We start from the raw sequence: 20,717 nt of genomic DNA on the forward strand, positions 1-20,717 counted from the left end.
TTTTATTCACAGTATCAATATGATATTGTGATCTCAACTGTGATATGACAAGATTCTCTACTGTCATTCTCATCTATTAGTCACAAACTGCTTTAGTAAAGACACAAATATTCCGAAGATAAACAGAAAGTAAATTGCAAAAATGATTTCTTGTCTTCTTCAGAGTAAGAAAATGTGGTAATACTTAATGTGAAATGCAATGGTTGTCTCTGTTTTGGTTTAAAGAATGTGAAAATCCAAATGTAATCTTGCATTTTGTGCTATTTTAGGTAGGATAAAGGGCCCAAATATCAGAAGTGTTAGAATAAGCTTGTTACTATGTGAAATTGCATGAGATGAACTTTTAAGAGAACGACATCAATGTTTAGCAGCTATGAAAAATGTAGAATATTCTTTCCAGAGTCTGGAAGTGTATTCAAATATGCAAATATTCCAAATTTGGAAGACACATTAAAAGTTTTGGAATTTAATGTTTGTGAGTAACAGCAGGATTAGTCAAAAGTTATTACAATATATCTGAGAACCACAGTATAAATTCATAAACTGCGTGTCTTGTCAAAGAGGACAGAGTTAATTCCAAAGGCAGGTTGGCAGTTATTAGGCAACAACTTAGACTTTGCATTCTGTTTTTCTCAGTTCTGTACAAGAAAAATACTAAATTAAAATGGTAGAATAAGGCAATAGGACTCTCCTTTTACTTATCTAATAATCTACTCTGGCCTGTTGACTGCCAAATGCTTCTTTTTCTTGTTTATCATGTTATCACTATATCACTACGATCCTTGCATTTTTCAGCAGGCATTTTCATGAACTGTTCACTTATTATTTGTTACAATAATTTCTTTTTTCTTGTACTAAAAAACCCTCCTAAACCCTGGTTTTTGCAATAGTTACAACCATGTTTCATTTCTTTACAAGTTGTTCAAGTGTTCATTCTGCACATAGTTTATCATAAAATATAAACAACAACCATACTATATAATTTTGACAATTAGGGAGAAAATAGCAAAGTGCTTATCTCAACTACTAAAATAATATAACAAACTAAAACTACTGAAAGTGATTATTCTCTGCCCATGGCAGTAAACTCTAGAATGTTCCAACTGTAAATTTATCTTTCCACCTACTTACAGAGTATAGATAATATCTGTTTCTTAACCTTTCCAGTAAATATCTGACCTAAATTTCTAATAGAAAAAAACAGCTTTTCAGATTGCAGGAGCCTAGAAGTTTATTTGGAAAGTATATTTTAGTAATATTAAATTTACTTAGGAAAATTGTAAGCTAATACCAATGAGACAGCACCAAAAAATTGCATCTACATGTTTACCTGTGTATACATATCTTCAAACAAATTGGATGATAGAGGTTCAAAATACCCACCCCTTAATTTTCCATGTTCATCTTCTGACAGGTGATCAGACAGTGGAGATATACATAAAGGTTCATAATGTTCATTAATTTCCTAGTTCACTTGAGTAAATTTGTGATGTTCATTTTTGTGAGGCTTTTGATTGTTGTTTCATGTGGACAACCTGGTAGAACAAATTAACTAGAAAAATGGTACTAAAAGGTGGGAAAATGAGTTCTCTTCAAATCTTGAATTCCAAACAGAATGTTTCAGCTCACCCTGAATTTGATTCCATATTATTCAAGTCCACTAAATTGCTAGATAGTATAATTCCCTTCTCTGCTGTTTGACACTAGATCATATGCATGAATGTGACCACAGGTTTCTGTTCCTCAATATGAATCAAATTAATTTAGTTTAAACCATAATCTGAAGAGTTTTTTAGTCCAAACATCAGAATAATATGCTATTTCTTGGAAAATAAAGGTACTTCAGAAGAAGACCTGGAAAAGCTTTTCCATAGTTGAGAAATCTAAAAACAATACCTATAAAGTGCCCATGGATTTTATATTGTTCAGTTATTATGAGCTTGGAAAAAGCTGTGAGCTTTTTCAGGACAGTGGCTACACTATCTATTTTAATGTTTTAATTTCAGCTCTTCATGGGACAAAAAGTGCTGACACAAATTCTGTACTGAGCTTTAAACTGTGCTGTAACAGCAAATGCCATCCTAGATAAAAGATTAGTCTTGAAAATTGTACCAAGAATATGCCAACTAGTCTATGCAAAAAGGATAAGAATATTAATTCAACCTGACTAGGGAGTAGATTATACTATAAATAGGACTCTGAGGCTGCATCTACTGCAAGGCTGGTCATTTCCTACAAAATCCATCGCATGTGTGTTTGCCCTAATCCTGTAATATGATCCTCAGTCTAATCCTTACACCTACCTATTATCCCATACTAATTTTCCTGTGCAGAGAGCTCTGCATACCTGAGGCTTTACTTGCTTGGATCTATTGTGGGATCATAGCACTGCTTATAGATAAAACATATAAAAGTATATGGAAGATTTTATATAGAAAGTAAGCTAATGGAGGATTGATACACCTGAAAACCCAAATTCTTTGGAATACTAAAAAAATTGGGACAGATCAAAATCTAAATAAAAACAAGAATTCTCCAAAGAATTCTCAAAGTTCATGCAGACTATTTTGCAGTGTGTTTTGGAGCTGACTGGAGTTCAAGATTCATTTCTTCAGGAAAAGTCCAAAAATAACCTATTTCTGCCCTGTTAGGGGTTTTCTGGAAGAAGAGCACACAAAAACTAGATGGATGTGATTGCAGCATAAAACTCCCCTTAATCCTTATTTCCATGTTCTCACAACTGTTTCAGCTACAGACAAAATGCTGTATTTTTCTTTTTTCTTTTCTTTCTTTCTTTTCCTGGCCTCTGCACAATTAAGCATAGCTTGAATCTTGCTGTTCATTCTTAGACCTGGTGTGCTGCCCACTCTCCTCTCCCTTGATTTCATCTCCTCCTACTTAAACCCTGTTTTCCTGTTGTCATGTGTGTCGCACAACAGATTTAGTCTAAAGCTCAGTCCTGTGCCAAATATGGTAACTTTCACCTATTGGATGTTTCTTTTTCTGTCTACTTCTGCAGGATTTCTTTGCCAATTCTTTGCCTTAATCATTGAGGATATTTTCCTCTGAACAGTGAAACTCCTTTCCTGCAGGCTTCCTTCTCTATCTCTACCCATTTGCAGTATTCCTTTTTGCAAAGATCTGACTCAAAGTACACATTCAGGGAAGACACATTTACAAAAATCTCTCCAAAATAAGGGAGTATCATTATTTTCCTAAGAGGGGTGAAAACTGGTTAGTTTGTTTAATTTATTTGTGAAGACTAGTAGTATCTTCTAGGTAGAGAAACATTACTTCTGACTACTGAAGTATCTACTGGTTCTTTTGTTTAAATGGCCTCATGAGAAGAAGAACTAATGAAACTCTTACTAAGATGGAAAAGAAGTTGATGAGTTGGAGAAGATTAAAAAGCAAATCAATCAGTATTAAGACTGATCTGTTACAGCCTTGACAGACCAAATTAGACTCTTGTTCCTTAATTACTTTGCAGTTTAACTGTTGTCTTCTGAAGAATTTGTTATGCAGAAGTAAGATTTACCAAAAAACAAAAGGTTATGGAGGATTTCATGTGTTTTAGGGGTTTTAAATTTATTTTTAAACAATCATGCCATTGACTTAAGTGAGAAGAAAGTCCAGTTATCACTGGTATAATAGAAAAGTCATGCAAAGTGAACAGTAGTTAACAAAAGTTTTATCTAAAATCTGTGGAAAATGGCACCTTTCTTATATTTCTGAAAGGATGTATGTATTGCAGGATCTTTATCAATTTTACCTAGTCTAGTTGATGCAAGGATACTTGAAAAAGGTCTAACCCACTTTAAAGATTTTTTTAAATCAGTATTTCTTTTTCTTTTCATTGTCCCCTTCACTCGTTCTCTAATTTGGAAAAGGTATTAATACATTCAGTAGCCTGAAAAATTTATTATTGGCTCAACTAACTCTTGGCAAAGCATTTGATCTTGATGAGTCTGTACTTATATTAGTAAATCATCTTGGGGTTTTTGAAGTACATTTACACTTTATAGACAGGTATTTTGGAACTACAGTAATATATTTTAGAGTTCGACACATTTTTCTCTAACAGTTTGGGATTCTTCTTAAGCTATTTCTTATGACATTTTAATGATACATCAAATACACTTTTTTGTCTCTGTGTTCATTGTATTTATAATCTTCTATAGCAAAGAGTAAAGACCTCAAGATACCTTTAAAGTACATGTCAATTAAGGTTGCTCACTACATGTGTTGAAGTAGAAGGTACATTTGACCTGCCATAAGTATTAAGGCTGAATAATTTCTGTGTAAAACAAGGCTAAAAGAATTATGTTCATATAGTCCAGTTATTGTTATTATGGGAGGTTCTACAAAATATGCTGATTATACTTATGTAATGGGGAGAATTTCTGTTTTCCCTGTTGGAAACTTTCTAAAGCAAAACTTAATATCTGACTTCAAGTTATTGCTGTTGATTTCTGCAAAGCTTGCCAATTGCACCTTAGAGAAAATGTGCTATTTCTGTTAACACCCAAACAAGACATATAATTGAGTGGTATTCATATTTACCATCAAAACCCCTAAATACCAAAGAATTTTCATCTATGTCTCTCTAGGAGGAGTTTTTTGGTAGATAAATTAGATGTCATGTCTAATTTATATATTAATATAAAGGTCTATTAAAAGTATATACATCAGAACACTAATTTCTGTGTATGATATGAAGTGATTAAAAATATTTGTAAATTATGAGTTTGGAATTTTCTAATGTTTTTAACTTGCTTTAGACATTATTCTTATTTTTTAGTTTTTAAAATCCAGTAAAATCTAAGAGAAAAGAAGGAGTAAGACCCAGTAATGCCACCCAGGCTTTTTATTAATGAATACTCTGTCAAGGCAATTGCACTGAAAAAACTGACGAGGACATCTAGTGAAGTACTATTCTGTTTCCTTTTGAGTATTCTGTGTCTTGGTAGTCTTTGGTGACTTGCAGTGATTTATCACAAACAGTGTTGCTGCCACTTCCTGCTCTCTTGTCACCTCATGGATGGTCACCAGAACCTTAATTCACATCAGCACTACAACACTGCTAGGGACCTGCATAGCTTCACTGCTTAATTCTTTCAGCATTATCTGTGGTGCTTTGCAAGTCAGAAGTATTAATAAAGTAAAACCAGCTGGTGGGTCTCGTCCTGCTCTGTATTGCACTGGTGCAAGTCAGGAAAAATATGGCTGAGTCATGCAAGTTATTTTTGGTGATGTGGAAGAAGCTTAAGCACAATATAAATTGTGCTCAAAAAATATCGGGCGAGGAACTTATGAAGGAATTTGTTCCGTCTTTGGAGCTGCTTTTCAATAATGGTATTTAGAATGTGATCATCAGATTTAGATAGCTATTTCTCAGTGTTCAGGGGATATCTGTGTGGAAACATGGCAGCACAATTTCAAATTAACTTGGAGGGATCTGTGGGAGGAATCACTTTTTACACCTGCATGTAGGAAGATGATGCTTAAGGCTTAAGAGAAAATCCCATATCAAGAGCTGTGCTTGTGTTTATTCTGTATTCAAAGCATTGTTCTATGGCTCTTATACAATCAGTACCACCTCTTACACTTTTGGACTGAGTTCTCCTTTGTTTCCTCTGAGTACAGTCTTGCCTTGCAAATAATTCTGGTACTGTACTATTTGAATTCAAGCAGATAAATGGTAATTGATTACATTTTATAATGAAATTATTTTAAACTACAGGTCATAAATAAGTGAAGTTCTGATATTACTATAAAGAATTTTCTCAACAGCTATTTTGATACTCACTCAGTGAGTTCATTCCTTTTCAAAAGAAAGTATTTGGAACAAAATTAACATTCCTCATTAACAGGTGAACTGAGTTGCTCACTTTTTTTGAGATGTAGAATAATTTACAATAACCTTTAACATCAGCATTGCCTCTAATGCCAGAGTGAGGGCAAAAGGTTTATGATGTCTTTCATGCCCAGGAAGTAGAGAATAAGCCATTACAATGCCTCAGCCTCTTCTGAATTCAACTTTTTTTTAATCTTTATTTTACTGCAACAATTTTAAGAAGAAAATTCTGTTCCTATTTAGTTAACTGTAAGGTTTATCACCAGAATTGTAGTGTAGCTATTTTATGTTACTTTTTATTTAATATTAGTAGCATTATTTTTGAGGTTTTTTGCTTCAGTTTGCTGGGGGTTTTGGTTTTGTTTTATGATGAAAACCAAACTCTTCTCAAAATGGATATTGTTTATTCAGTTTTGGATGATAATCTTGTGCATAGAGGTACATTTCTCCTTTATGCAGTACTTTTTTCCAATAAACAATGATAATTTTTTCCCCACATGATGGTGCTCAATTAATGTTAGAGCAATTGAGAGTCTTCTTAATTCCTTGTTGTTTGAAATGTGTTTCAATAACTTTTTGAATGTTATCCAATCTCTTCAATAAAAATTGCTAATTTGTTTCTAGCTTTATCAGAGGTTTTTGTGAAATTTTGTTATGTGAACATTAATCATATCCACAAAATCCTTGGAGGTGAAAATTATGATTCGGCTTTTATAGATAGGAAAGTGGAAAATAAATTTTATAATCTTTCTAATTTTGATATCTGATAGTCTATTCACCATTGAACTTTTTTCTTTGTTTGTTTGTTTGTTTGAAAACAGAGCTACCTTTAGGTCTTAATTAATTTTCTGTTTTGTAGGAAACAAGCGACAGCATCCTTCTTTGTAGATCTGACAGACACATGAAACCTGGGTCTGTGACTGTATGAAGAGCTTTCTAACCATACAAAACACTAATCAATATTGCATAAATCATTAATCTACTTAGTTGAGCAATATGTGTAATGAAATTAAACCTTATCCATGATTACCTATATATTTCAAAAGGAAACAAAAACATTAATTGCAGCTTAATACGATGGTGATAACAGTATAATTAGAACCTTGTGCATCTACCACAGTGCTTTTTCAGCACATTAGTGAATGGCATGTCCCTGAACATCAGGTTTGCACCCTTTAACACCAGCACTAAAAAGAAATGAGGCTTTTACCAAAATGTTTCTTGGGTGTCTGCCAGAGGAAAAATGAGGTTTGAAACCTTAACTTCCAAGTACCATCATGTATGGATTCTGTTTGCTTGCCACTTCTTCCAGATTATAGGAACTTAGTCTCCTCTTGAGCCAGAAGTGCTGGCTTTGCATTTAAACTTCAACCCGAACTGTCCTTGTTTGTCACAGTTTTAATTATGCAGCTCTATTCTTGAAAAGTTCTGTTGTTGGCTTATGCACAACAAAAGGCAGGGGCCAGCATTTCTTAAAGTACAACAATAGTTTATCAGGATAATATTCTTAATATGCACTACTTCAGACTAAATTAACCTGCTCATATCAGAGGAACAGCAGGTTGCCATTCTTTGCCATTTCCCAGTATTTTCTGACTTTTTCAAAAATCTTTTTTTTTTCCCCCACTGGATGCCAAGGTTAACAAACAAATAAGTGGGTGGCAATTTCAAGCACAAAAGTAAGATGCAGACAGTCCTTGTTAGTTTGGTTTGCACTATCTACTTTCATTTGCATAATTATAAGCAGGTAAGTTGAGGTGAAATGGCTATTCCAAGGAAGCTACCCCTAACTTCTTGCTTCATTAGGTAATTCATGATATCGTGGGATATGAATAATAAAATTTGGGAAAAGTTCTGTTGGTTAAATATTAAATGAAGAAAAGATATGAGCAACAATGCTAAAACTTGCTGCTCCTTGCATGTATTCTGTGCAAAACTCTGCCCATGCCCACATTTCAGGGTAACAAGCAATAATATAGATTATACCATGCCTCACAAGGTAATGTGTAATGTTGAGTGCCCAAAGTAGCTGTGGATAAGTAGGGGGAAATGTATGGCTGAGATTTTATTTATATACTGCTGAGTAATTTGAGGTGCCAAACTTTATTTTCTTAGATACTCCTTCTGGTCTAAACTGTAAGGCTCTGAGTAAACTTAATTTGCAGTCTCTGGATGTTAATGGCATCCTGAAGAGTAGCAGCAGTGCTATTAGTCCTTAATTTCTCAGCTTTGGTACTGTTTATCTGTAACTCTTATCTACATATTTTTACATAAGTTTATGATTTTGAATTCAACACAATGCTCCACAGTGAAAAAGATAGGCATATGGGGGAGGGCTATTTACTTAAATTGGATATATATTTATATACAAAAATCAAAATTAGATTCCAACTCTTGCTTACCTGTCCTTGCCAACAAAAATAAGTATTATATTAGGCACTATGCCCCAATATCCCAAGTATTAGAAATTAATACAGCAAAATTGAAAGCTGATTTCTTGAAACAAGATAAAAATTGTCTGGGTTTGTATTTTAAATTTCCTTAAACATAAAAAAAAAATATTCAGAATCCCTAGTTTGCTTTTCATTTATAGCTTAAAAATAATTTTCCAGGACTTGACTGCAAACTTTTTTAACAATTTCTTCCTTACTCACCAAAATTTTAGCCTGTTAAATTTGCCTGCTTTGAGCAACTTTAAGCCTCTGCATTTTGCAGTTAACTCTCTGAAGTACCAGTTTCTATTAAGGAGGATTACTATTATGAGTGAAAGTCTCTAGAATATGCTAAATACAAGTGAAAAATAGGATACTGCATTTCAATTTCTCATCTTTTGTGGTTTGGGGCTTTTTAGGTACATTATTTTGTATATGTTTTATTAGTTCTACTTCAGAGGCATTTGGGTGGTTGCTTTGTGATACATAGAACACAAACATAATTTTTAGGAGACCAACTTTTACTAATTGTTCAGAGTATGTAGCCCTTTCCATAACCAATTTATAACAGCATGGCATGATCGTGGGTACTTGTGAAGAACAGCAAACTTCCTTCCTCCTTCCTGAAGTTCTGAGATGAAGAGGCTTTCAGCATGTTCTGCTTATAAAGAATGCTTCCCTCTTGTGTATCAGCACAATTTCCTTGTTGGTAGAGCTTTCACTGCCATTGCTATCACAATCCCCTAGCTAATGGTGAATTTCAATAACTAATTTGTGTTCACCCCTATCAACATGGAATGTGCCATGTAACTCCTCTGGCACATATCCATCCTTTCTGAGGTGTGTGTTTGCATAACTGTTTGGCATTCTTTGTCCATGTTAAGTCCTAAGGCTTTATTAAAGCTTTTTTTGTCACATGATTAAGAAATTTCCATGAGCTCTTAATAAATCTCTAAACTTACTGAAGCTCATACAGCCCTCAAAACACTATGATTACAGTTCAGACTTGGTGTGGCCATTTATGGGCTTGCAGACTTATCAGATAACAGCTTGACTCCCCTGGAAAAATGTCTCTTTTCCCTTTTGTGATGACCAAAATTGAGAAACACATTTATATGTTTAAATGTATATATGGGTTTACTTTTCCTGACTGCCTGTTGTAGGATTAAGAATGCTTTCCTTTCTCCTTCACTGCATCCCTACTTAAATGGTGTGTGAGTAGGCCACGGAAAAAGATGCAAACTGAAACACAATTGCAGCACACAGGCTACAACATAGGCAAATCTTTTGTCAGGTTTAAAAGATTTGGATTTATCTTAACAACCTCTATTGCTGAGCACTTCATCAGAAGTGAAAACCTGATCATCCTCTTGAGGGTTTTCCAGGTATTGAAACAGGATTTTCTCTATTTCACTAGTGAGTACATATACCATCAAACCAAACTAACCAGAGACTAAATGGAAAACTACCAATAGAAATTAATTTTGTGACTCTGCTTATATTGAACTGGAAGATATGAGAAAAATAATGAAAATTAAAAATTGCTGGCATTCAGTATAAAAAGTTGTGTATTTTAAGGACAAGGCTGGTGCTTATAAACTTTAAGGACAAGGCTGACAGGAATTTGAAGATTATCAGGTAGCAAGAAACTGATAGTGCTTTGAAATCATGAAGACTTCTAAAGTCTTGGAGACTTCTCTAAGGGCAGTCTCTCAGTTCATGTGCTTCTTCTGCAAACTGATCTGGCAGCTCTATATAAACTAGTTTGTTGTTAAAGGCTTTTAGTACAAGGGCAACTGGACAGATTAATGATCTCAGCAAAATACTACTACATTCTTCAGAGCCAAGGCGAGGTTACCATGGTTAGGCTTTATATTGTGTTAGAAACCCTGTGTATCAGCATTTTCTGAGATTCTGGGGTGGGTTTTTTTATGTTTCATTATCTGTTGTAAAGAAAGACCCTTTTTATCTTTGGTAATCTCTCTCAGTGCTGCTTATGCTAAAAAGTGGGAATCAGTCTTCATCTGGAGAAAGAGAAAACCCTAAATAAACAGGAATTACAAAAAATACAAATAACACTACTGTAAAACAGCAAGAACCCCACAGGCTTCCTCTGCACAGTGACTTTGTAGATTAGGGAGTGTGCTTCCACTTCTTCTCTCTAGGGTCTTTTAATCCTGAAAGAACATGGGGAAATTTTGCCATGCTGCTACTGTAAGTGAAATTACTGTACTATAGAGAGTTACCTGTCAGCATTTAAAGAGCCATGGTACCAGTCTGAGCAGGTTATTCATCTGAATGTGGAATGCCACTTCTTTATTATTATTTTTGCATATTTATTTATTTGAGTTTACACATTAGATCCTCTGGGCTAGGATATATATTAATTCTCTGGCTGGCAGAAAACAAAGCTTTCAGGAATTTTTCAGGGAATAATGTTGAAAGAATGTTATAACATAACATAAATGCATAAATAAATGAATTAACCTCAACATGCAAATAATGCCTGAGGCCGCACAACTGGTGGAGCATTATCCATGTCCCAGTCTCACTCTCCAATGAGCACCTTCAGAGGCATTTGCTATCTATCAAGGGTGGTTCTCCTTTCGGCAAAGTAAGTGCCCGTGCTTTACCCTGCGATATCGTTACTCATAAAACTGGGTCCCTGTGAGCTGAGATGCCTGGGACCCTTCTCAGGTGCTGGAGCCGAAATGTGTCTGAGTCGGCCGGGGTCGGAGAAGGCTCCGCAGCCCCCGGGGGCCGCCGGTGCCCGCGCTGCCCCGCCCCGCCCGGCTCCGCTACAGGTGGATAAAGGTGGCTCTTCCCCAGCTCCCTGCTCTCCTCCAGCCGGTCCATCCCTCACGGTGGCTCTCCACAGGCGCTCCCCTGCCCTTTGCCTTCGGAGGGGCTCGGGGAGGGGGAGGGCTGTGCGGGGCCGGGGCTGACGAGCGGGGGGCTCCCGGCGCCGGAGGCGGCGCGGCGGCATCCCCATCCTCCTTCTCCTCCCTATCCCTCCGCCTCCTCCCTCCCTACCTTCCCCCGGGCGCCCTCTGCACTTTCTTCTCGAGCCACCCTCGTAGACAAACTTTGATGGGGAACCTCGCACCGCGCTGGAAAAATGCCTGTTATGAAGGGATTACTGGCACCCCAGAACACCTTCCTCGACACCATCGCCACCCGGTTTGACGGCACACGTGAGTGCGGGCTGGGGCTCCGGGCTCCCGGAGAAGGGGATGCACGGGGGGCATCGCGCACACGGTGGGAGCTTCCTCTTCCCTCCCCTCCGCCCCTCGGGGTTTCCCCGGTACCAGAAGCCGGCAGTGAGGAGAGGGAGGCGAGGGAGTTCCCATCCTCTCCCGCTCTCCTGCCTGGCTTCTCCACAGCTTTGCAGGCGAGGAGGGCGCCAGGTCCCCTCCGTCTTCGCTCCCCTGCGCGGAGGCTCCGAGGGGGCTGAAGCCCGGCTCCCCCCAGGAAAGTTGTGCGCTGGGCTGGGGCTTCCCCCGGGCAGCCCAGAGACCGCCAGGGAAATAAAGGCACGCTCGGAGCCTGGGCAGGGCTCTGGTAGGAGGTTTGGGGTTTGTTTGGTTTTTTGTTTTGTGGTTGTTTTTTTTTTATGGGGGGGGGTATGTTTTTTTGTTGTTTTTTTTTTTCTATTCTTAAGTACCCCCAGCCTTGAGAGGGTACGAAATCTCCCTAAAAGCTGAATTTCTGTAAATCGGGCTCAGCAGCGACAGCAGCTGTTGCAGGGCGTTGCTGGAGGCAGGAAGGGACCGAGGTCCCCGCGGCGGCGGTGGCTCTGGCAGCGGTGGTGACCCGGCTGCAGGACCACGGACAGGTCCCGGCCGGGCTCCTCCCGCTCCTCCCGCTCCTCCCGCCGGGCAGCTCCCCCGGCCGGGCTCTGCCTTCCCCGGCACGGCTGGCGTGCTCCCCCTCCAGCCCTGGGGGAGGGAGGACCCGCCTGTATCTTGACTTTTGTTACTTCTTTAACGGGGCTCGCGTATAATAAAGAGAATAAAAAGAGCAGGGAGATAGCGGATTTGAGCCAAAATGGACTGCCTTCTCTTTAATTCCCTCTTAAGAAATCTAGACATCGATAGTGGAGAATAAACACACTCAGATTAGAGTTGATGTTAGCTGTTTCTTGACTGAAAATATTGCTATCTAATTGGTTTGATATCTTCTTGATTGAGTATTGGCATTTCCTCTATGGCTCAATTACTGTGTGATTAAGATAACTGAACTGTGATTACTGAATCAGTAAGTTATAAAATGTCAAGAAAATGATGCAGTTACAGAGATCAATTGCAGAGAACTGCATTATAACTGCTCTGCTACTCTGAGGATACACAGATAATTATGATCCAGGGTTGTGTGTAACTGATACTTCACTCTCTCTCATAAGACTACTTAGATGTACCTTTAAATTCCTTTGACTACAGAACTCAAAGTCCTTTCCCCCCATCCTCCAACCTTTTATTTCTACAAAGTGTATGGGTATTATTGACTGTGTATTGTACCATGAGGTTCTTATTAGAGTTTTGTTGTTGATACTGCCATTTGCCAGAAAAGCAGTTCTTCCCTTCTTTGTGCTCAGGACCCTCCCCCTTCACAATGGTTTCCTTTCAAAGGATGGAGCACACAGCCTGTGAGCTGTACACACAAACACTTCACATATTCTATTCTGTTCTTCTAAGATTCAATTTAGCAAGCAACATTAGTGATGACATCCAGGTCTCTTATTAAATAAAACCCCAGAAAATTTTCTAATCCCTATCTTGTCTGTGACATCAACAGGCAAGTGTGGTAGAAAGCCTATTTCTTAGCTGGATTCTATACCCAAATTGAGTGACCTTTTTAAGCCAATGATTTTACTGACCTTCATAAAGTGAGGGGCTGAAACAAAAAACAGACCCCATGTCCTGCATTTAAGTTTAATGCTAACAACTTACCTACTTTTTCCTAGGATATAATTGAAAAATAATGTAATTAGGTGTTTAAGTTCACCAGAAAGTACAGCACGTTCTTTATTTATTATAGTCAGTGAAATATTTCTTTTTAGTTAGTTTTCCAGAATTTGGCTTACATATTAAACAGGTGTATTCTAAAAGTTGTCATTGTATGATTATTGGCATGTGAAATATTCCAGGACTTCCACACGGGAAGATGTTTTACAAACTACATAGTCCAACATCTAGAAAAACTTTGCAGGGTGATGGTATTCTATGGAAAGCTGCTGCTATGTCTCTTAATATACAGAATAACGCAACATCTCATTTAGAGTGTTAAAGTGATTAATCAACTTCATGTCATCTGAAACAAAGTTTCAGAAATAGAAAGTACTTCAGTTCAGAAAAAGCTCGTCTGTTTTGCTGCACTGGAAATGCTAAATGTAAATATAAAATTAATATTTCTTTAACTGGCCAAAAAATCAGATAAAGAAGCACAATTTTTCAAAATGTGTCTACATATCTGGCAAGCATATACATATCAAGTAGAAAAATTGAAAAAAAAAATTTCATTTAAATTGCCTACATTGCTGGTATTCCTGAGCTTTCTCAGGTGGCTAAAGTGAAATGTAACACCCATGTACCCATGACTAATCCTTGCAGGAACTAGTCCTATGCCTTACTAGATTTACTGGTGATGCAGTCTGTGGAAAGAGTAGGACTGATACATGGCACTGAACCTAAGGTTATGTTTCACAAACTTTGACCTCCCACATAATGATATTTAAGTGTTAAAATGCTGTCTTGTGTTCAACGTCTTTTTTTTTTCTATTTTTTTTTCCTGTTGATTTAATATAGTCTGTAGTTAACAGACCTCTTTTCAGTTTAAGCCTCTGGGAAGGATATATTATGTTGTCATCAGTGATAGACTAATCCACCAATGCATCTTTAATCCAGAGGAGGGATAATTCTAATTCCGGGCAAAAGTGCAAGAAGGGATTCCAGATAATAGAAAATATGCTTTGCTTTGCACGGAATTTTCAAAATTTCATTGACAGAACTTTTTATACTATTGCAGTTATCTAAGTCTAATTAGCAGTTATAAGCAGCACTATGAAATACTGCATATCTCAAAAATTTATATAACAAGTTCTTGGCAGGTGCTTCAGTTGCTCAGAATTCTCCCAGCAGTTTTTTTTTCTTTTTGCAGTTTGTTGCACATAAGTATTCTTTGCATATAAAACAAATAATATGTGCTAAAGGAAGCAATTAAATTAATTTTGGGGTTACTATTAGCTGTGCAGGAGATTACAGAGTTCTGCAAATTTTCCGCTACCTGTGTTGCATGTGTGGAAGAGCAGCATTTAAAGATTTGCTTCTCTGGATTTCCATGGCAGAGCTCTTGGCTCTGCCCATGTGCTGTTATACTGTCACCTTCTTCTTACTCAAAATTATCTTTTGTGTTCCTGACATCCTGATTTAAGTTAGTGGGTTCTCACAATGGAACCTCCCCCTCCCTACATCCAGAATGAAAACACCAAGTCATCCAAAGACTTTGTGCCCCCTCTGTGAATAACTTGCTTATTGCCTATATGGAAAATAAAAACATAAGCATTTTCAAATGAGTGGTTTGTGGTTTAGGGGGTTTTGGTTGGTTTAGTTTTTTTTTTTTCTTTTTAGATTCTCGAGATAAAATAGCATTTTTAAGTGTGAAAATATTTCAAATATAAAATTAAAATTAACCCCACCACCAAATATTATGAAACTGAAAGTCTGAAGTGAGTTATTTCACTTCAAGCTTTTGAATGGAAAATTTGCATATTGTAACTTCTTAACCCTATTTAGATTAGGCAAAGCATTCTGAAATCGTTGCATGGTAGGAAATTATTTTCTATTGTTTTCTCATATATATATAGAGAGAGATACATGCATACATAAATATTCTGCATGCACAATTTATTTAAATAGGTTAAACACACACTAAGGTGGTTGTTTCTGAAAATTTGTGAGACTTTCTCAGGGAGCAAAGTGAACAGAGTTTCAGCAAATAGTCTTCTTAACTGGCATTTTAAAAAAGGACAACAATTTTGTGTACAGTTATAGTATGAAATGACAGCTGAAGTTCTATAATTATGTCCTGTCTGTTATGTGATCAGATTCCAAATTAAATGTGTATTTCACATTTTTATTGACAATTTTACACTCTCTGTCTAGCCTGAAGATCAAGTGGTGTGAATTCCTTCTTGCTCAGTGTCAATGGTAATAATTTGTTAATTCTCTATTTTTTGAACAACTTCTGCATTCAAATATATTTTCAAATTAAAATCTTGTTCGAGATTAACAAAAGGATCTTTGCACCCAAGCAGCAATTTTCATAGCTGTTTGTTGTTTTCTTTTTTTTCTTTCCTAATAAAATGGAATCAGTTTTCTGTTTGTTTTAGATACCCTTAAGGTGTGATTGAAATGTACCTGATGAGAACATACAGATTTAAGCACACCAAATGTGATGTCAGGATACTTCTGCTAGCACTGTGGGTAGAACCAGGCTGTCTCTTTTGCATCCTTGTCAGTTGGTACAGAGCTGAAAGCCTTTGTATACAGTGATATTCCCACACTGCAGGATCAGATTCCTCCCCCACTCTATCCCAGCTACCCCAAGCACTTGTTTTTCTGTCTCATAAACAAACTGGTGATGTCTGCTAGGTTGAGCCAATGAAGTAACACTTTCTGCAACTTTATTGTGAAATTCTGTCTCATTCAGGGTGAATCCTATCCTCTCTACACCAGTCAATGCTCAGCTTAACAGTACCACAGAAACTTCAAAAGCAGAAAAATGTTTCTTGGCTGCCTGGGGGCTCACCCTCAAACAGGCTCAAGGAATTGTAGCAGTGTCAGATGTAAGGATGTAACAGCTGAGCTTCTAGTGGAAGTTTTTGATCAGACTCCAGGATCAGAATGGTCCACCTTACAAAGACACAATATTCTCCAATTACAGAGTGGAAGCAGAGTGGCTGGAAAGCTGACCAGCAGAAAAACACCTTTGGGGTGCTGGTTGACAGCTGGCTGAACATGAGCCAGTGTGTGCCCAGGTGGCCAAGAAGGCCACTGGCATCCTGGCCTGGATCAGGAATTGTGGGGCCAGTTGGACCAGGGCAGTGATCATAGCCCCATACATGGCACTGGTGAGGCTGCACCTTGAGCACAGTGTCCAGTTCTGGGCCCCTAATTCAGGAAGGACATTGAGGTTCTGGAGTGGGTACAGAGCAGGACAGTGAAGCAGGTGAAGGGTCTGGAGAGAATGTTCTGTGAGGGGCAGCTGAGGGAGTTGGGGTTGTTTAGCCTGGAGAAAAGGAGTCTTAGGGGAGACCTTATCACTCTTTACAGCTGCCTGAAAGGAGGCTGTAGCCAGGTGGGAATTGGTCTCTTCTCCCAAGCAACCAGTGACAGGATGAGAGGACACAGTCTCAAGCTGTCCTAGGGGAGGTTTAGGTTGGACATTAGAAAGAAATTCTTCACTGTCCCTGGAGGTGTGTAAGGAAAGTCTGACATAGCACTTGGTGTAAACATGGTGGTGTTCAGTCATAGGTTGGACTGGATGATCTCAGCGGTCTTTTCCAACTGAGTTGATTCTGCTATTCTCTAAAATCCTGCGACCAAGGAAGGGTGACTCAAACTGTGATAAGCGCTGATCAAAGTCAATGAGACTTCAAAGCAGTGACAGCAGAAAATCTGGTGGTGTGTCAACCCATGCCTCTGACGGAGTAAGAGCAGGGAACCTGGTCTACCTCTTTATCGTAGAATTGATTAAGTGAGTTGGCCAGAGGGAAATTTTCAAAGATATTTCTATTGCTGTTCTTATGTTAATACAGAATTGTTTAGTGCTTTTACTCATATCCTTGAACAAGTAAATAATGTGGTGTTGTGAATTAATCATTTGTCACTGGAAAAATATAGAGTCAAGACTGGAAAGAATATATTGCTTTTTCTCAGCTCAGAGCCCCAAAAAAGCAGACCTTGCCTCTCTACTTTTTTTTTTCTGTAAGACATGACCAGCACTGCACCTTGCTGTAGCTCCATTACTGAAAAAGGCAAATATTATTTTTAATCTAAACCAGGGTTTGAACATTGGAACCTGTGTTGTGCTGTTGCTCTTTGCTGGAAATAACCTAATAGTTAGATTAAGCAGTTACCTGGAAAATCTTTTCCTCTTCTTTTGGCATGAGTTTTGGGGCTGTAGAACGTCATAATTTTAGGTCAGTTTATCTGGTTATCTTTGTTTTCGCCAGCTATAGTGACTTGTGATTCTATCTTGAGCAGAAATTGGACCTGAAAGATGTAATTGGAAAGGTTTCAAGGCATCTTAAGACCATCTTTCTTAATTTTTGAGTTCTGGTCTTAAGAATCTGATTCAAGGAAACAAAAATGTGTTCAGGCATTATTTTTATTATGCAATCCCTTCAAAATAATGAAAAATCATCATTACTGTATGTTTTATTTAGAGTTACTCTTATTGCTAGAGAAAATACTGACATATTTAAATTCTTGGGTGATGTTCTCTTGTTTTTTGCTAGATAGGAATAAGACAGGATGATAATTATGCAGTTCTTTCATTCAGAGGCTATATAATTCAGTAATCACACTAATCTTAGATTAGTATTATAAACTTGCACATAATATAAATATAAATAGCACACATCATTACTTCAGAAATAAACCATGAATTTGAATTCAAGACAAGCATTTGAGATTTAAGAGTGAAAATAGTCATTAAATAAGGAAATTTTTTTTCCTGAGTAACAAAAGGGTATTATATTCTTTACTGGTTTTGGGTAGAAACCCGATACAGAGTACAGTGATCAAAAAAATCTGTATATCTGAAGTTACATACATTTGAATGAACATGTATTTTGTGTGAGTGGAAGAAATTTTTTTAGTGTTTATAAACCTTGGATGATTACCTGGATTCCTACCAGAATTTCTGTAAATGTCCCCTTTTTTGCTTCCCAAATATATACTACTTTTTTACTCTCTTTATGCATTTCAATGAGTAAATAAGCGTGTCCTGAAAACAGATTTCTCTTATTGTTATCATTACATTTGTATATTCAAATTCTATTTTATTTATTTATTTTTTTTTATTTGTGCAGGCAGCAATTTTATATTAATTCCCAATCTTTCTGTATGTAAAGGAAAGATGTTCAGAGTATTTTTCAGGGCAATGAAGAATAGAAATACAACAAAACCACTGCTTCAAGCACATTTCGAAGTGTAAGCAGATAGATGTACATGAATATATTTTAAAAAATCTTAAATTAAAAGGCAAGATATAGGTTTACAGAACATTCACTGCTCCTAGTAACATTCTGAGAAAATGCATTTTTTAAAGAAAAACAAGGTACATATATTACATATGCTGTAGCCTGGAAAAGGTTAACAAAGACAGTTGCTACAGCAGTTTTGCATTATCACAAGCAAGCTCTCATCTTACCTTGTGTCAAAGTGACTAAAAGAAAAAAGCAGGTAAGGAACAACCTGTTCACAGGGTAATGTTGTTTCTTGCCCACTCACTCTAAAAATAAATAAATAAGAAATAAGTTTAAAAAAAGGGTGGCAAGGGAAGGGGCTGGGGGGAAGGGGAGGCACAGCAAGATAAAGAAGCAAACAAAACATTGTCAAATCTCAATGAGAAGAGAGACTTCCTTAACAGTAAAAAAAAAAAAAAAAATCTTCTTTTGGACTTTATCTTGCCAAGAGCTTCTGGCTCCTTCTGTTTTCTGGGACTGATAGTAGTATTCAAAGACTTTTGAACAGGTGTTGTTCTTAAAATACTAGCGCATTCAACACTGAACTTGACATTAAATATTGTCTGAGCATCCCTAAAGCTTAATGCTGGCTGCCAATCATTTCAAGGACAGCTGAAGACAATTGTGTTATGGAGAAATATGTTGTCTTCCTTGTTGATCTTTTGAAGAGAAAACAGTTTTCAGTGTGCCAGCACTCAAATCACTTTCTCCTCAAGCCTGACTAGGAATCTAGGATTACTTTGCTTTTTTCCCTTTTTAAACCTATAGAAATACAGAAGGATTCATCTGAGCAGAATAGAGCTGAAATTCATTGTTACAGCTTTTTTTGGTGGACTTTTCTTTTGCCTTCCATCTCAATAGCCAGTTATGATATGTGACTAGGCATGTTATTCCAAAGGTCTGAAAGAGAACTCTGAGCTGGTCCTTTCATCATTTATTTGATGTTTAGAATGAGAAAATTGTCCTCAGACAAACAGCTTGATTTTTTTTGCCCCCTAAATATCAGACAACTCCTGGACAAGTGATGAGTGTGCTTTTGCATAAGTTCTGCCTTTTGTCACATTTTAGTTAGGAATTTCTCACAATTTAGTTTAGGAATTTATAATGATATGAAAAACAATAAGGAAATTATATTGTTTTAGAGGAAAATATTTTTGCAGAAAAAACAATCTGCTTTGGGAAAGATGAAAAAGACTCTTTGAGGAGTAAAAAAAACCTTCAAAAGTCAATAATAATCACAGTGTATCAGTTACAATTTATTTTCTCTTCTGTTTTTGTGGGTTTTTTAATGGCTGAAAGCAAAATACACAATATTTTAATCCTTTTTTTTCATATATGGATTATGTTTGTGATATGTTAAAACATTCACTGCATTTATTAAACTGGATTGTTTCTTTATTGTGTTGGAAGATCTTGAGGTTTGGAATTTGGACTTAACATTTTCTTTTTTTCACTTCCAGAACAGTGGGAAGAACAATGCACATCATAAAACCTGTAGTTATAGAATTATGTGTTAGGGATTTAAATAATTAAACGTTCAATGTAGAAAAGAATAGTTAATAAATATTAATGAAAGGTCTTGAGCCACACATTTGCCAAGATTAAGGAAAATTAACAGGATCATTGATTTACAGGGGACTATATATAGCTATAAGTTGTGTCTGTTCCAGTGTTGTAATAACTGGGTGACAGCACAGGAGGAAAAAGGTGAAAGAATAGTGTGGTTATGCACTATATTTTGGGGGCCTTTCCAAGTCATACTGTAAATCAGTGTTTGGGATTTTTAGAACATGGTTTTAATGGGCCTCTCTGAAGCAGAACTATGGCTAAGTTTTCTTCTTATTCATGCTTGAGATTTGCTTCTGCATTGGAAATCTTGATTGTCTTTACTACCTCTTTGTATTTTTACAGGAATATTTACACAAAGCAGTTTGTTTTTTGTTTTGGGGGTTTTTTGGGGGGGTTTTGTTTTGATTTTTGTTTTATGTGGGTTTTTTGTTTGTTTGTTGTTTGGTTTTTTTGTTTGTTTTTTTTGTTTGGTTGTTTTTTTTGTGGTTGACGTATATGAGATGTTTAGAGTCCACCAGGAGAGTGACTCTGCTGACACTGCCTTGCAGAGCATGTACCTGAGAGTGGTTAGAGCAAGGCATGGTACGTGGATTTGCTGCCAACAACTTCC

General features: G+C 37.0%; 1 protein-coding gene across 1 annotated transcript in view; it reads left to right on the top strand.

Annotated features, from left to right (window-relative positions):
* Positions 1–11,407: 11,407 nt before the first annotated feature.
* KCNH8 (potassium voltage-gated channel subfamily H member 8) overlaps positions 11,408–20,717 on the top strand; it is a 174,186-nt gene continuing 164,876 nt past the window's right edge. Inside the window, exon 1 of the mRNA XM_062496214.1 lies at positions 11,408–11,483. Within this exon, the coding sequence (XP_062352198.1) occupies positions 11,408–11,483 (76 nt within the window). The remainder of the gene's footprint in view (positions 11,484–20,717) is intronic.

This window comes from Cinclus cinclus, chromosome 1, assembly GCF_963662255.1.
Source record: "Cinclus cinclus chromosome 1, bCinCin1.1, whole genome shotgun sequence".
Lineage (NCBI taxonomy): Eukaryota > Metazoa > Chordata > Aves > Passeriformes > Cinclidae > Cinclus > Cinclus cinclus.